Below are 17,001 nucleotides of genomic sequence, written 5' to 3'. Positions count from 1 at the left end.
CCTGCCCTGCTCCCAGCTGCACAAAACCCACAGCTGCTTTCAGTTTTAGGATCTTACTTTTGCCATAGGCACCTGGGACTCCTACTTCCCAACACTCTTAGGGAAATGCCTAGCCCACACCTTTGCTATGCTGTCCAGGGGTAGGTGCCATTCCGTTCCCTGAAGCTGTAGGAGCCATTCCCATCCCTGCAGATGGAGAATAAGGCAGGACAACTCCTGTGCCACAGTCTGGGTTTGCATTCTTGAGGGAAGTGATGGAGATACTCAGCAAGCTGCTGAGCAACCTGATCTACTTGGATGTGCTGAGAGCAGGAGGTTGGTGTTTAGAGGTCCCTTGCATCCTAAATTGTTTTACGATTCTCTGATACACTGTTTCTGAGCTTGTACTTGTTTTATTTGATAAAGGTACATAATCCATCCATGTATTAAAAAAATAATCTTTCTGATGAAGCCCCAGTCCCCTCTCCCAGCTCTCACTCCTGGCCTGAGCAGTCACCTCTTAGCTCACTTCACACCACCTTGGACCCAGCTCTGCAACCCTACAAGCCAGTAGTAGGGTTTGGGTTGTGGGGAGTTTTGCCCCACTGCTTAGCCACCTATGCCCATGAGGAGGCACAGAAATCCCTGTCCTGGGAGAGAGATTCAGGTCCTGATGCTGCACACCAGACCAGCACAGGCAGGAACAGGTACATAGACTGAGTGACCTGACCATCTGCTGCCTCTCAGCCATGCTTTAGCAATGGTGGAGAAGGCAGTCTTGTGTCTGCTTCCTGTGTTCCTCCCAGGCTCACATCCACTGTGGGGAGTTCAGCCCTTGTTGTATCAAGGAATGCTGCAGTGACTGATCTGAGGTTAGAGCCAGCTGCCTGCCTGAGAGGGAATGGGAAAGGAAAGGAGCACCTGGATCCTGTATTGCTCCTGAACAAGCCACAGCACAGCCTTGTCCATCTCCAGCTACACCTATGAGGACATATGAGAAGGACCAGCTCAGGCCCAGAGGAGAGCAAATAGTGAGGCAGAAGTGCACACTGCAGAGGCAAAGGATCTTGGTCATTTGTGGCCAGACCAGAAAGGACGGCTTAGTAAGTGAGTCAGAGAGACTCCTGGATTATCAGGAGGAAAGTATGGAACACGTTTGTAACCCCAAAGTCTGACAGCAAGAGGAGGGTGCATCAACCAGGGCAGAAGAAGGGCATGAGACCTGCAATGATTTTTGAAGTCTCTTTGAACTGGCTCACAGAACCACAAGGCCAGGGAGCAAGGGTGTTTGCTCACTCCCTAGGGACATGGCATCTGAAATGACAGCCTCCAGAAACAGCCAGGAAACAGCCACACAGTACTGTGGCAGGGAGACCCATGCAGCCACAACTGTATCAAAGGCCCCAGAAGAAGCATCCCAACACCAGCAGAAATGAGGATAAATCCCCTTCCCGTAGTCACAGAGAGGAGTTACAAAGGGTCTGGCAGTATTTGGGCTTGTAGGAGGGCTGTGCCCTGCTCAGCACTACCTGTCCTGTTTCTGAGTGCTGGATCAGATGATAGCAGTGCCTGTGTGGCACGGGCTGCTGCAGGCAGTGCACCTCTGCTCCCCTGCAGGGCTGGCCCAACACAGCCCTGCCTTCAAATGCCATGAGTACTAGCTGAGCCAGCCAGGCAGGAGACAGCTCAGACCCAGGCAGGGCCATCACACCAGTGCTCAACACCCAGGGTTTTGTTGATGTGTTTGCTGCCCTGGTAGTGCTTCCCCGCCGCCCAGTGGGTGCCAGTGTGGCTCCACAGGGCGCAGTTCAAGGGGTTTGCCAGCACGATGACCTGCCAGGGCCTGGTTCAGAGTCCTCGCAGCTCACAGCTCTGTGGTCTTCCTTGGCTCAATCAAGATGGTGTTGAGCATGCCCACCTGACATTCCTGGTCTTGGAGCTTTCTTGCAGCCTGAGAAGGGCTTTGGCACCAGTTCGACCTTTGACGGCCTCTCTGCCAGTTCCTCAGCATGAGCAGGACAGTGATGAGGACCAGCACTGCTGTCAGCACCCCAAACACCAGCACTGTCACCAGCTGGGCTTCACTCAGCCCTGAGTCCCTTTGGGTCACCACCTCCTTCACAGAGATTTTCAACAACCCTCCCCCCGGCTCCTTCTCACTGTGGTTGGCCACACGCCGCCCTGTGACCACAGTCCTGATGGGCTCTGGCTCCGTCACCCCCGGCGTCTCACTAGTGGTGCTTTTCACTCCTCCAGCATTCTCATGGTTGGCAGGGTGGTAGGGAGGAGACCAGGTGGGCTCAGGGACGGAGATCTCACAGGTCTTGCCAGTGAAACGGTCAGGACACAAGCAGTCATAGTCATTGATGCGGTCATAGCACTTTGCCCCGTTTTTGCAGGGCTGGCTGGCGCAGTCGTTGATGTTGATGGTGCAGAAACGCCCCTCAAAGCCCACCTGGCACTGGCAGGAGAAGCGGTTGACGCCGTCGTGGCAGGTGGCCCCGTTGGCACAGGGGCGCATCAGGCAGTCGTCCACGTCGTGCTCACAGAGAGCCCCCACAAAGCCAGCCAGACACCGGCAGGTGAAGTTACTGGCAAAGCCATTTTCGTCTTGGCATTGCCCACCATTCTTGCATGGAGACCTGTGTGGAGAGAGCAAGGATAGGTCATGGCCCTGGAGACCAAGCAGCTTCCCCCACCCACGGAGGTAGACAAGCAGAGCTGCTTGCACGGTCAGTGTGTCCAGCTCTCTCTGTGGGGGCAGCTATCTCTAGGAGAAGACTGGGTGGGAGTTTCTGTCTCCTTGACTGAGAGGCCTCACTCCTCAAAGGCTGTGGCTGTGCACAGGCCCACCACCCACCAGGGAAGGTCTTCAGCCAAACGACCTGAAGAGGAAACATGCCCTCCTGATGCTCCCCAAAGGCATCATGGATGTCAGCTCACCATGCCTACAGCAGTTAGGCTGCCTGGGAGATAAGATGTCCCAGGCATGATGAACAGATTCCTGTCCTCCTACAGCAGGAACAGGAATCTGTTCAGATTGCAACAAAGCCCTTTCCCTGGTGCATGCACTGCATGCTGCTACACCAAAGCCAAAGGTGATTTTGGCTTAACTCCATTACTGTACAGAAATTCACAGGTAACGAGCCAAGCTGGGCCTCCACTAGGCAGTGTGTGACCCAAAGTTAATGGTGTCTGTAATCTCACTGCAGTGTCTCACCCTGCTTTCTCACATGGCCCTGTCTTCATCTCACAGTCCTTCCCATGGAAACCTTCTGGACACAGGCAGGAATACTCCCCATCTCGATCGTAGATGCACTGTGCCCCGTTCTGGCAGGGGGACTGGTGTTCACAGATGTGTATGTCTGAGGGGAAAAAAAATGGTGTGAATTAGGGAGAAAAGAGGGTTGATGTGGCCACTCAGTGCAAACACAACCCACCAAACCCCCTGGGGATGGAGAAATGGCAGGAGCTTCTCTCTTCTCCCCTCCAACAGGCACATGCAGCAACAGAAGTGCAGTGCCTGTGTGGTTGTGAAGATACAGTGCAAGCCAACTGTCTGGCCAGTGGAGACCCCCTGGTACAGATAGGTCCCTGGGGCTGGAGAAGGGGAGTCCCCCAGCCACGTGCTGAAGGCAGGAAGCCTTGGGAAAAGCAGGGGATGCTGCTTGGAGTCCTGATGCGGCATGGGAAATGCAATGAGTTCATCTGTTCCATTTCCTGAGGCTGACCAGTGCCATGCCAGCTCTTGCCATACAGCCAGGGAACAAGTGTCAGCAGTCTGATCTCTGTTGCAGGAAGGGAATGGTCCCAGCTGTGGCTGCCAGGCAAAATCCCATCTCCCAGGCAGCCAAAACAGCATCACCCAGGTGGCTTCTGGGTACGCTGGCTGACATATCCATGAGCGTGTGGCACCAGAGGCATATCCATGGCTGGGCACCAGAGGCAGGGATGTCGAGCCCACGACTCACCTTTGTCACAGAACTTGCCAGCCCAGCCAGAGTGACAGATGCACTGCCAAGGCTGGTGGCATGTCCCGTGAAGACAGCCCGGCATGCGCACGCACTCCTCGCAGTACTCCCCCTCCCAGCCTGGATCGCACCTGCACCAGGACAGGGAAAGCACCATAATCAAATCAAATCAAATCAAATCATATCATCAAATCAGATCCAAGCAGGGGTTGCACAAAAGCTGTCTGTGTGCTGTGCAGGGCTCCTACAGGCACAGCAGTGCTCAGAAACCCTCCCAAAGGCCCCACGGACCTCCTAGCTCCCTCCTCCAGAGGTAAGGACTGGCGTCCCATCTGCCCAAGGAAGCAAGCAGAGCAGGAGCAGACACCCCCTGCAGCCAGGGAGGGTGAGTGGCCAGCAGCAGAGCTCAGCAGCTTCACTTTCACTGCCCACATCCCTCTGCTCTCCTCCAACCAGCCCCTCTGTATACACCCCTGCTCAGGAATTCCTGTGCCTCCCACAGCAGGCAGCCACTTGAGAGGCAGAGAGAAGCCCATCCCTAACTCTGAGCTTCCTGAGGGAAAGGGGCAAGAGGCTGCTGAGGTGTGTGTGTCTCACTGCTCCTCTGCATTATAATGTGTATCATTTCTTGTCTGGAGTGCACGGGAAGCCAGCAGTGAAACCTTGCTTGCTGTGGCTGGTGCACAGAACAGACTCCTCAGCCAGCTCACAGGGGCAGCACAATGGCAGAACCTGCAGCACACAAGGAGCCTTCTGGCCCCAGAAGAGCAGGGCAGTGGCAATGCCTAAGTGAAGCCAGGCTGCATGGCTCCCGTGGCAGGCATCCCTCAGACCTGCCAGCTCCAAGGCAGAAAGCAAGTGATAACAAGATGAGAGCTGAGAGGAGGTGGCACCAAGCCACAACAAAAGATATACTCAAACCAGCACAAAATGAAACCCAACAAAAACAAGACAGTTTCTAGAGTAAGGAAGGGGGTTCATTTTCATGGCTGGGGCTCATTTCAGCACAAAGTGTGGTGACTGCAGTTTTTTTGGGCTGGCCCACAGCTGCACTTTCAAACCTGGGTTGGCTGTTGTCACCTGTAGGCTGTTCCGAAAGATAAGGAGTGAGAAAAATGGTCAAAAAATTATATATATATATATATATATACACACATATATATATACACATACACACATATATTAATTAGAGGCTTTTCTCTGGGACTGGAGGTGATGCCATGTGCCTGGTATAGTCTGGGGAAATACATGCATACCTGGACAGCCCTGAGCAGGGGGATGTGGATACACCTATCCCCCAGTACCTGCAAGGAGCAGGTGCTATCAACTCTTCCACTTCTTCAAAAGGGAACTGGCCAACCTAAAAATTTTCAGGAAGGGGGCCACGTAAGCAGCTAAGTCTCCCTTGAGTTTGAGATGATTTTGCGGTACTGCCAAGCCAAAAGGCTCAGCAAATGCTCTGGAGGATTGAAATCAGCAGCAGCAACTCACATGTGGAAAGGTCTGCAGCTGGGACACCTGCCACATGGTGACATGTAGCCTTTCTCACTGGGCTTTGCAGCACCCTGCTCCCCCAGGCAGCCACAGCTGCTGAAAGGGCTCAGGCAGGAGCTCTGTGCAGCTGCAAACCAATGTGGCAGTCAGCAAGAACAAGTGGCCCAGCTGTGGTGTGACACCAGGGGCTGTCATGTCAAAGGGGACTGAGCATGCCCTGGTGAGAAGAACAGGGTGGCATTGGGCAGTCTGTGCCCTTGCAGCCACAGGTGTCCCAGCCAGCCCAAAGCCAGCCTTTGCCTCCAGGTGCTGCCTTATAGAGCAGGGGCTGCAGATGGCCCTACAGTGGGACAACAGTGGGCTGTCTGTGGCAGCCCAGAGCACTTATATGGGTGCTGCCCAGGCTGAAGTGCAGGGTCAGGCTCTGAGCTTTGACCCTGCAAGATCTGGGCACCAGCTGGAGCTGGGATGCCAAGTATCACTTCTGCTGCTGTAGCTCACGGCTTGCTGGTAAACCCTTTATGAAAAACATCCAGAGATCCCCACCCCAGCTCAGACTTCTGAGAGGGGACCCCTGAAGCCCTCAGTTATATGCATGGCTGGAAGCCCTTCTCTTCCATGCCCCAGGGAGAGCACCTCCATCTCAGTCAGTGAGGGGGCCAAGCAAGCTGGCCAACCCTGATGCCTGCCCTGCTGCCTGATGACTTTCCCTCATCATATCTGAGCCTAAAGGCTGCTTCCCAACACCCAGGCACGGCCAGGCTGTCCTAGGCTTCCCTCTAGACAGAAAGGGCTCAGCAGAATAACAGTGCTCAGTGTGTGATGGTGGGCAGGGAAGCACTGGAGCAAAGGCTGGAGGGATCTCTCACTCCAGAGTGTGTCAGGTAAGAAGAGAGCAGAGTCATTGGTTCCAGGTGTGGGTGAGTGGAGGAGGAGGTGCTTCAGCTCTGGGCAGGGGTGTAGACACCAGGGACATGGTGTCAAGGAGACCAGTCACAGGAGCAGCAGAGAGCCAGGCAAGCCATACCTGCACTTCCCATCCTGGTCACAGCAGCCGTGGGCGAGATTGCAGCGCTCACTGCAGTCATCCCCTGCAAGGCAAGAGACATGTGGACGTGGGTTAAGCAGAGACTATAGATTATTCCAGATCTGCCCATGGCCCTGGGTGTTTCCTTAAGTGCTCAGCCTACCTCTCCCCAGAACTGTAAGGTGTGGCACCTTCCTTTCACTCACTGGATTCACACAAGAAATGAAGATTTCACAGTCCACTGTCAATAACACTGTCTTTATTGAGAAATGGGGCTCTGCTTCAAAACTACCCAGTCTCTGGTCATCTTCCCCACCTTTTCTCTGCTGCCTCCCTCACAGATTTTGGGTCCTCCTGGCCAAGAGCTGAGCTTGCCTGTGCACTAAGACAACCTGTGTAAGAGGGACTGACCTATCTGGGACCTCGGTCGCACAGTAAGTGTGGTGGGAAAGCTCAGGGCCAAGTACTGCGAGGGGCACAAAGGGGCCAAGGATGGAAATGGAAAGAATGGCTCTTCTTTACCTCCCAGGATGTCACTGTCTCCAAGGACAGCTATTGGCACAGAGCAGTCTGACAGGGGCTCCTGCCCTCTTCTGGGACCTGGCTGCCAGCACTCCCCTTCCAGACAGGGAAGCAGGACTTGACATCACATGGGGCCAGGTATCCAGTTCTGTTTATTTATTTAAAAGCCACAGAAGCTGTAACTGAGCTATGGCCTCACTGTGCCACTTCTCATTCTCTCCTTTGTGCCAGGTATTCCCTTTCATCTCCACCTTCCCCTCTTCCCCATCACTTGCTTGCATCTCAGCTCCACAGAGGAGCCGGCTCACTCTGGCTCCATGAGCAGCAGAACTAGAGCAGATGTCAAGAAGCAGGGGGTTTCCTCAGAAGTCTTGTGCAAATCTTGTGCAGGCTGGGCCCAGGAGGTGAATGTCCTTACCTGAGCCCCTCCACCTGGACTGAAACCGATTAAAGCCCCCATGCCTCAAGATCTGCTCAGGCTTTCCCAAGCAGCATTTTGTGCTGCCTGGGAAAATGAGCAGGGGAAGAAATCCCCTGTGCATGAAATTTTGCTGCAGTGAGGCAGCAGGTCCCACTGCACAGGGTCGGAGCCTCCTAAAACAAGTCACTATGGAGCTGGAGCAGTATCCTGGGACTGCTCAGCCCCAAGCCTGGGTATTGCCACCTTTCCTATTTGTAACCATCTCTCCTGGCACATGGCTTTGGGAATTCATTGCCTATCCAGAGTGAGGGATAGAGCAAACTAATCTTTGGGAAAGGATTTTGTCTCACTGGATCCAGGGTTAGCTGTTCACTTTTGGGACCTTCTTTCCCCAGAGCAAGCTCATAGGGTGAATGGGTTCCCAAACCAAAGAGAGAGAGCAGCAGGGATGTCTCTGTCAGTCTGCTCAGGCACTGCTACCCCTGTGGGCAAGAGTTTCTAAGGTGCCTCCAGTGTCACACCCCAGGTGATTTAACAACCAGGCAGCATTTTCTGCTTTTTCCATCTCAATTTTGCATGGAAAGTCGAGGAGACTTCAGCAATACCAAGGATAAGTTTGGAAAAAATGGATATGAAGGAGAAGGACCCATGTCTACAAAGACTCACCTTGCACAAGCTGGTGATGGGCCAAGAGGATCCAAATCAAGGACATGAGCTGGAGACAGAAGCTCCTGAGCATGGTCAGTGTGGCCCCACCGAGATGAACACCTACAGAGAGAAAAAGAGCAAGTTCAGGAAAATCCCTTGGCTGACACCACAGCTGCTCTCCACTGCCTGGGAGCTTGAGTTGAAACATCCAGCTTTACACAGCCTTGTCACCACACTCCCCTCTGTTCCATCCAGACTCCTCCCTCTAAGTCAGTGCTGAGGCACTAAGAATTAAAAAGCTTTTGAAAATATGTGTACAGGAGAATCTAGAGTGCACACTCAATCCTGAGTGTGTAATAGCTCAGGCTGCTGCAGCACATCTTGGAGCACCTGCCCTGGTAGCTGCTGTCAGGAGATCAGAAACCCAGAAACACCCACCCAGCTGTGGGGACCTTCACCTTCCCTCCCTAGATCTGGGACACTTCAGCTCTGTGTTAAATAAGGTCCTCCTGTGCACATTTGCATGAATAGATGGGCTGAGTGCTCTTCACAGTGCCCAGGCTGCCTTTCAAACCCTGCAGCAGAGCAGGGAGTCCAGTGGGTCTAGCAGAGGAGCAGGCACAAAACAGCAGCCCTCTTTCACTGTCCAAGCAAGAGAGTGCAGCAGCAGGCACTAGAGCTGGGCTGCAGCCCCAGGCAGGAAATGTGAACACACACCTCTCGCTAGGTGTGTTCCTTTCCCTCAGCTGTCCTGCAGAGAGCCCCGTCAGCCCGAGGTTCCTGCACCCATCTATTTTCCGACCGCCTCCTGCCCTCTTGAAGTAGCATTAAATACTTTCCAAAAATGCTTCATTCCCTCCCAGCCTTCTGGGGTTGTTAAGGGCAGGAAATTCGAGGGTGATATCATAAATATATTACTGTAATGAGATGGGAGGGGTTAAAGAGTTCTGTTAGGAGAATGGTGAAGGTATGGAGCAGACTCTACCCAGCTGCGTGGGTGTGATGAACAGGGGCCGTTCCACTTCCAGCTTGACTCTTCAGCTCTGGAAGGTTATGTTTGGTCCATAGTGGTGTGAGAGACTTCTAAGATGGGGACATAAGTCCTCCCACTCACACTTACACGTGCATTGCAGGAAGAGGCTTTGAGGTCCCTGCTAAGAGCTTCACCTCCCTGGACCGGACAAAATAGCCCATAAAAGCAATGATGTTGCTTGGAGCATCTCTCCAGCAAACAAACCACCACCAACTAAGGATGCAGCATTTTCAGAGGGGCTGCAGGATGTTACTGCCACTGCCCCAGCCAAATCCCACCATGGATTGCTGCATCTTCCCTCTCCACAGTCCCTTTGACAACATGCTTGCAGGACCCTCCTTTGCCTCCTGCCCCTAAATACTGGGCAGTGGCAAACAGCTGCTGCATTTCAGAGGAGGGTGAAGCAATTGCTATGAAACTTATAAAATAATTTAGGGCTGAAGAGTGGTATCATGTTCCTTCAGCGCTGTGAGAAGCACAAGCTCCGATCATATGCCATTGCAAAGGCGTGCTATCCCCATTGCAAAGGCTGATTTTCCCCATTGCAAAGGCTGATTTTCCCCCACAGCTCCCCACTCGAGGAGCAGCCTCTCAGGCCTCCTGACCGAGTCACCCCGTGGGTGCTGCTCCCGGCAGAACCCCCGGGGTCGATCCGGACCCCGGCATGCTGGTTGGCAGCTGGTGCCCGGGCGAGGTGTGAGCAGCTCGCACCTGGGCAGGCCTGGCTTTCGGTCGCACGGACACGGGCGAGGGAGCTCCCTCCGTCCCACTCGTCCGCCTCTGCCTGCCCGGGCTGGGGGCTGCCAGACCTCCGGGTGCTGCGGGGACCATCCCCGAGTCTATTAACCTCCCTTTCGAGGGTATCAGGGACCTCCGTGCGCTTGGGGACCACCGGGGACATCCCCAGGACGCGGCTCCCAGGCACTGCTCCAAGTCTGAGGCTACCGGGACCCTCGGGGCTGGGCTCCGGGGGCAGCGGGGCAGGGAGCCCGGGGGATGCCGCGCCGCTGCGGCTCGCCGCGCCTGTCCCCCCGCCCCTCCCCCCGGGGCTCCGGGACCACCCCAAGCCCCAGCGCCCCCCGGAGGGGCACGGCCGCGGGGGTTTCGCCTTTCCCCAGCCCCACCCCAGGGCTGCCCCGAGGGACCCTGCGCGGAGCCCCGGCGGTGCCCCTGCGGCCGGGGCGGCGGCGGGGAAAGGGGCCCGGCGGGGCTGGGGCGCTGCGCTGCCCGGCCCTGCTCACCTCGGCGTCGCGGCGGCTCGTGGGGCTATCGCGGGGCGCGGCGGCGGGGGGCGGCCATGCCCGGTGCGGCGGCGGCGGGGCTGGAGGCGCGGGGCTGCGGAGGGAGCTGCCGCCGCGTGTGCCGCGCCGCTCCGCCCGCCGCCGCCGCCGCCGCCGCCGTGCAGCCCCGGCCGCCTGCCAGCGGCTGCGTGTGCCTGCACATCCCCGCTCCCTCCCCGGGACATCCCGCCTCCCGCCGCCCCAAACCGCAGGCAGCCCCCGGCCCGGCCCGGCCCGGCCCGCCCTGCCCGCTCACCCCTGCCCTGCTCCCGCCGCCGGGGCCGGGGGGATCCCGGCACGGCCCCGCCCGCCCCCACCGCCCCGCCGGGGGCTCAGCGGCCCCGGCCCCAGCAGCGATCGCGGAGCGCCGAGAGGTGCCCGGGCTGGCGATCCTGCAGGGGCGCGCGCTCGCTGGGGTATCCCTGCCCGCGGCTCGGGGGATGCAGCGCTCGCCGCCCTCGCCCGGGCTGGGGCGCGGTCCCGCGGGGCACGGAGCCTCTCAGCCTGGCGTCCCCCTCGGAAATAGGTGCGCGATGATCCGAGCCTTCGTTTTGCTCGGATTATCTGAAATAATACTAATAAGCAAAAACACCTCCTGCAGCCCCTCCCTGATGTCCCCAGGGTCCACTAAAACACCTCCACTGGCAAACTGTAGGATTTAGAACCTCATCCTTAAAATAAAGGTTCAACTTGTAGTAGTCAGCCCCCAAAACAGAAGCCATCCAGAGAAGCTGTGGTCCCCAGCATTTTTCTCGCTGCCACTAATGAGATGTGGACATCAGCACTTCAGTGGACGATAAGGAACAGTAAGGCAGCCTTGGGAGAGGGTCTGGGCTGTCCCATCTTCAGATGAAACAGCTGCCTGCTCACCTTGCATGGCCTTTCTGCTGCTTGACAAGATCATAGCTGTCACCTTCAAAGGTCCTAGCAATCCTTAATTAGATTACAAGCTCACACCAGTCAGCTCTTTTCCACCCCTGTATCCCACAAGGTTTGCTGTTTTTCACCAGGAAGGAAGAAGAACCATGTCTGGAGCTTAATGGATGCACTTAATGGATGCTTTCACACTCCATCTCATCTCATTAGACAAAGCTCAACCCATCCCTGCTGTCACCTTCTCCAGTCCCCCCCACCCCCCTGCAGCTCCTGACAGCCCTGTCAGCACCCTGTGGCAGCCATGGGGAGCTCTGCAGGCCCCAGGACCCAGTAAGAGCCCAGACACAAGCCCATCAAAGCCAAGGTCTCTGCCAGCTCTGAGCAGGGACCCCTCCTTGCTTATCCTTGGCATGCCTGGACAACACAACCTGATTGAGTGATAAATGGGGGCCTACCACCCTGCCTACCTCTGCAGGAGCTGCCTCCTTCCTGCCTCCTTCCTGCTGGCCTGTCAGCCAGGAGCCCTGTTCTTTCCTTGCCCTCTTCCTCCTCCTGTCTCTATCACCCCACAGAGAGAGGGAAAGAGAAGTCCAAACCTCCTGCTTAGGTTGCTTCAGCTCTTTGGATATTTACGAGACAGGTGTGCACCAGCTCTGTCCTGAAATGCTTCCTGTGATTCTACATCCATTCTCATCCCCTGCTCAGCCTGCTTCTGAGCCCTGATTCCTACCACGTCTGGAGCTTGCAGCTAAATGGAGAGGGGGAGGCTGAGGATGAAGCACAGATTCTGGGACTTGGTTTAAAACCAGACAGCGTCTCATTCCATCACTACAGCTCTAGGACCTGGAATGTTCCACATTTCTGCTCTGACACCCACAACACCCTGCCTTGCACTCTTTGCCAGTCATGGTTGGAGGCCAAGGGTTTACTGGTGACACCTCCAACACTGAGTGTAGGCTGCTCAGCCTCAGCCTCACCTCCTCCTTGACATCCTACCACCTTCACTAACTGTGTCAGAGAGAGCACCACCTCCTGCAACATCCTCATTGCTCCTGCATTCCTCGCTGGGATCTGCCCTGGTCCTGACCGCACTGCACTGCAGCGTCATTGCACAGCCGTGCCCCGGTGCCCTTAAACCTCACCTGCTTGAACGTGCCTAAGGAAACCCTCTGGATGCTGTGTGTGCATTAGAATGGGCAGAGAGGAGGGGGCCTGCAGATGGACCCTGGCACATGCCGATATCCGTAAGCATCTGCACCCACAGCAGGAGCACGGTGAGAGAGGGAGATGGGGCGAGGGTGCAGCCAGCAGAATGGGAATCATGGCTCTCCCTGTGCTGCCTCTCTCGGAGGTGAGAGCTGTACCAGCAAGTCAGGGCTGTCCAGGCTGAGGAGATAAAGTTGGTTGGTGAAGATCTGAGCTCCGAGGAAGGGGAATGAAGAACAAAATCCAGGGTGGGATTTCAGAAGGTGGGGTATCTGAGGAAATGTGTTTTGTAACTTGAGGTTTGGCTTTGCATGTGAGTACCACAGAGAGAAGCAGGCAGGCATGGATGGGAGTAAAAGGGGAATACAGAGGAGGGAGAAGAGACTCATGCAATATGGACCTTGGGTGCACTCCTTCCTCCACACTGAAGGGCTCCAGTCCCATCCCCAGGCACCTGTGTCTCAGGTTCCCTGTGTCAGTCCATGGACTGCCCAGTACTATTTATTCAGAGCAGCTCTATTTGCAGACCCAAGAAGTGGGCATTGAGGGGATTCCTGTCCTTGGCTTAGACCCTGCTCTACTAGGCTCTGATCCCTGCCATGCCATCCCTAGAGGCGTCTCAGATGGAACAGCTGCTGGATCAGAATTAGGAAGGATTTTTTCCTAGCCATAAGAGTCCCTCCATGGCTTTTCCCTCCAGTGAAGGAAATCCCACAAAGCAGGGACCTGGAATGGGAACTGGAGCAACCTCTTGTCATGGTTTTCCCTCCAATGCATGCTAGATGAAAACTCCCTCCCCCACCATCATCCCAACACACGGTCACCACTCACAGACAGAGAGGGGAATTACCTGTCAAAACCAGCTGAAGCTGCTTCCCTTTCTTCCGGAGTCTGGAACTTGCACCTTGGAGGCAGCCAGACATCAGGGACAAGAAGCAGATGGTGGGCTGAGAAAACAGATAATGTTGCCTCTTCTCCTTCACAAAGAAGCCTTCTTCAGAGCAAAAACTCCTCCCTGTGCAGAAGCCCAGAGAAATTCAGTCCTTCCTGCTCACTTTAATTCCTCAAGAAAGGCAGAAAAGCAGCACAAAGACGCTGGAGAAAGACTGCAAACACCTCTGAGCTGCCAACTCAAATGATCATCCTCTTCAGCTCTTGCTCTGGGTCACCCTCTCCGCCCTACGCACAGCACCAGCCCGGGGTCTCTAGGTTAAAACAAATGTTCTCCCCCATCCCACCCCCCGTGCTTTTCCAATTCCACCCCAGCCCACAACAAACAGCAGCTCGCTGGCCCTACAGCCATGTAACCCAACCCCAGCCATTGTTTCCCTTCCACAAGGTCTATATTTGACTTTGCAGCAGCACCGTGGCTGTGCATGTGTGAGTGTGTGTGCATGTGTGTGCACTCTCTGCACACACACACTCTAATATTTGCTCAGAGCCTCATTCCCCAGATGCCCGGGATTGCTTAGGAATAGCTTCCATGGGCAGTAGGTGTTTGTGCCTTCAGCGGGGAAGTGGAGGGGGCAGGCAAAAGAGGAGCAGGGAGGGAGTGGAAGTCGAAGGTAGAAAATCTCCTGGCTCTTTTCTCACTATTTGCACCATCTCAATGCTCTGCCACACTGTGGAGCGTGACCAGGCTGGCAGACAGCGACTCAACAGTGGAACTGATGGCATATCTGGGGAATGATGGAGAAAAGGACAAGCTGTGGTCTTGGTGACTCTATCTGGCGTTACCCCGCCCCAAGTTTTGCTCTCTGGTGGCAAAAATGCTCTTAAGCCTCCAAAAACTCTTCAAATCTTCCTAGGCTGAGACCACCAGAAATGCCACTTGGAAGTACCCAATTTCCCTGGCCTGGTGGCTTTGCGAGGGATGCCTCAGGGAATAGGAGCTGCCCTTGGATTCACCTTCCTATGTTCCAGTACTGCCCTAAGAGTAGCCATCCTGGACTTCCCCAGGATGTATTTTGTATTTGCCCAAAGCCTCCAGAAATGCTGCCCAAGTCCAATATCACAGTCCCTGTATCACAGACCCCAGAGTATCTGGGAACACTGCCTAGACTTGGCATGAGCTTCTTTTATTTCCTCCTTTTGTGACCTGCCAGGATATAAGGCAAAAGGAGAAAAAAGTGCAATCCAAATGAATGACAGGGAGAATTACTTTCATCCTAAACACTGATGATCCAGTGAACTCATTGCCACTGGGTAACAAGAAAAGGCATTCATTAAAAAAACCTGACTAGACATTTATATAGACAATGAGAATAAATAGGAATGAACTCCAAGGAGCTATAAACCCTCTTGCTCCAGGGCATTGAAGATGAGTTCTAGGCAATGGTATAAGGAGCAGCTTTCCACAAGGGCAGATTCTGCAGTAATTTTGTGCAGGACAATGTTTGTACCTTTCCCTGTTTGTACCTTTCCCTGAGCCATGCAGACCCAGCCCTGGGAGACAAAGGATGCTGGCATGGGTAGGCACCATCCATGCACACATTTTCCCACTGCACACATTTACCATTAGCAAGGCTGAGGCAGGATGAACTCTGTGGATGCTCTGGTGGTACCCATGAGGTGTTCTGGAGAGGGGATTCCCAGCTGCTCCAAGCCAAGTGTCAGCCTCCATCCAAGCTTCTGACCATCAGCTTTCTTCTCCTCCTCCAGAGCCAGATGCAGGGAGTTCTCATCACCAGGGCTGCTGCTGCTTCCTGAGGGATGGTCTGCACTCTCCACTGGCCTCCAGGCAGCTGCTCTGTTGGGACTGACTAAAATCTGCCTGCCTGCTGGACTGCTGCACTAAAACAGATCCTCTGAGTGTGGGAGAATGCATGTGTCACTGTGATGGACCTGAGTTCAGTACCCGACAGCCTTCAAACCTGCTGTGAGGAGCAGCAAAAGTAAGCTTAAGTCACACGTTATTTTGAGATACAGATTTCTCAAATCCGCCCTCAGTACTTCAAGCCAAGACAAGACAAAGGTACCAGGGGAAAAAAAATTAAAAAGAAAGAATAACTACCAGAGGAAAAATACCTGGACTTGAAAGAGGGGGGAAAGGAGAGCAATGTATGTGTGGAGGGCAGCTAGAGAAAAGAGGTTTTACTTGTGTCCCCATAACTCAAAAGGCTGAGTAAACCCCCTTCAAAAAACCCCTCAGGAGTTCACGAGAAGGTGTAGGATCTTGTTTTGCCCTGTGATTTCTGGCTTCCCTCTGGGTGCATGTACAATAGTTAATGTCAGGGCTATCCCAAGGGCACTGATTCAGGGGGTGTATCCGTTCCCCCCACCTGCCTCCTGCTGCCAGGAGGAGGTCTGGAAGGGCTGGAGTGGGAAGGAGATGTCTGCCAGGCTTTCCCTTTGCTGGCACACACCCGTGGGTGCCTCAAAGCCCATCTCCAGCTATGCAGTCTCCCTTTGCCTTTCCAGCTGGCAGCTCTAGCAATGAAACCTCTTAATCTCACCAGGAGCACGCAAGCATTTAATGGGAGACTCTTGAAGCAAATCTTTTGTGTTTTCTCGTTTCTTGCCTCTGAGCTTGCTCCTGGGTGTTTACAGGGGATGGCAGATTGTGGTGTTTGCAGTGAAACCTGGCAGGAGAGCCTGTTGCAGAGAATGTCAAGGTCATTTCATGAAACTGTGGCCTGTGCTTAGAAAGACTTGAACCCTGGCTGCAGAGGAGTCCATAATTAGCAGCCCCAGGGGATGTGGACGAGTGTTGGGAGGGAGGCTAATTGTAGACTGGCTGTCTCCTTGGCCTTCAGCAGCTCCCGTGAAGCGAGGAGCAGTGTGCTCAGCCAAGCACCAAGCGTGTCCTAGGGAAAGGTAATTCCTCCCTGGCCTGCCTGGACCCGTCCCTATAAACAACAAGAGCTCCACGGGGAGAGCAGTGCTGCAGATTGCAGGGGAAAAAAAAAGGCTCTGTGGGTTGGAGGTGCATGCTAGCCACACAGAAGGGTTTTTTGAGAGACAACACACAGCCATGTGTGTCTACATGATAGAGTCCACGAGTCCCTGCTCTGCCTCAGAGGGCTTGGGGGATCAGCTACTCCCTCCCCATTTGTGTACCATGGTGAAGTGCCAACCCCTGCACCCCAGTGTGTGATATCCTCCCCTTGCACATGGCAAGCACTGTGCCCAAAGCTGGATGAAGCCCTGTGTGCCTGCACACACCAAGGAGAGCTGGTGTTACACCTAGCCCTCTGCCACCTCTCCATATGCTCCAGGAGATATCCTCCCCCTTCCTCTCCACATACTTTTAACTCAGTTCATTTCAAACACTTTATTAGCATGACAAGCTAAACAAGTTTTGACGAAGGGGAAGGGAGGCAGAGCCCCTTGAGTCTTGGTCTGAGGCTGACACAGTGACTCCAGCCTTTGCTTCTCATGGGGTTTTGCCTTGCATTGGAGCAGCCATCCTGCCTGTCAGGCACATTCTCTCCACTCCTTCACCAAGGTAAATCACTGATCCAGGAGGGCCCTTCAGTCTCTGCTGCACAGCAGCACTCATGCTGGATTTAGCACCCAGTGGAGTGAAGAATTTACAGTGAGCT

General features: G+C 54.7%; 1 protein-coding gene across 3 annotated transcripts; it reads right to left on the bottom strand.

Moving 5' to 3' along the window:
* Nucleotides 1–372: 372 nt before the first annotated feature.
* Nucleotides 373–15,151, bottom strand: DLK2 (delta like non-canonical Notch ligand 2). 3 transcript variants are annotated; one of them, XM_063151814.1, is made up of 7 exons: nt 14,973–15,151; nt 13,308–13,472; nt 8,081–8,182; nt 6,472–6,535; nt 3,951–4,081; nt 3,200–3,344; nt 373–2,621 (listed from the first exon to the last, which is right to left on the bottom strand). In XM_063151814.1, the coding sequence occupies exons 2-7, from the start codon at nt 13,378–13,380 to the stop codon at nt 1,844–1,846; spliced, it is 1,293 nt and encodes a 430-aa protein (XP_063007884.1). In that variant the 5' UTR covers nt 13,381–13,472; nt 14,973–15,151; the 3' UTR covers nt 373–1,843. The 3 variants fall into 3 exon arrangements, with proteins under 3 accessions (XP_063007884.1, XP_063007885.1, XP_063007886.1); XM_063151815.1 differs by lacking the exons at nt 13,308–13,472; nt 14,973–15,151 and adding an exon at nt 10,337–10,414; XM_063151816.1 differs by lacking the exons at nt 13,308–13,472; nt 14,973–15,151 and adding an exon at nt 9,048–9,906.
* Between the last annotated feature and the right edge of the window lie 1,850 nt (nt 15,152–17,001).

This window comes from Melospiza melodia, chromosome 3, assembly GCF_035770615.1.
Source record: "Melospiza melodia melodia isolate bMelMel2 chromosome 3, bMelMel2.pri, whole genome shotgun sequence".
Taxonomy (NCBI): Eukaryota; Metazoa; Chordata; class Aves; order Passeriformes; family Passerellidae; genus Melospiza; species Melospiza melodia.
Note: the sequence above shows the minus strand (reverse complement) of the source record. Positions and strands in the feature narration are given on the sequence as shown.

Excerpts from the sequence above, each read along its gene's own strand:
- DLK2 (XM_063151814.1), bottom strand. The coding sequence starts at position 13,380 with ATGTCTGGCTGCCTCCAAGGTGCAAGTTCCAGACTCCGGAAGAAAGGG. Across the intron at positions 6,536-8,080 it reads CCATCACCAGCTTGTGCAAG|GGGATGACTGCAGTGAGCGC; the intron begins GTGAGTCTTTGT and ends CTTGCCTTGCAG. Across the intron at positions 3,345-3,950 it reads TGGCAAGTTCTGTGACAAAG|ACATACACATCTGTGAACAC; the intron begins GTGAGTCGTGGG and ends TTTTCCCCTCAG.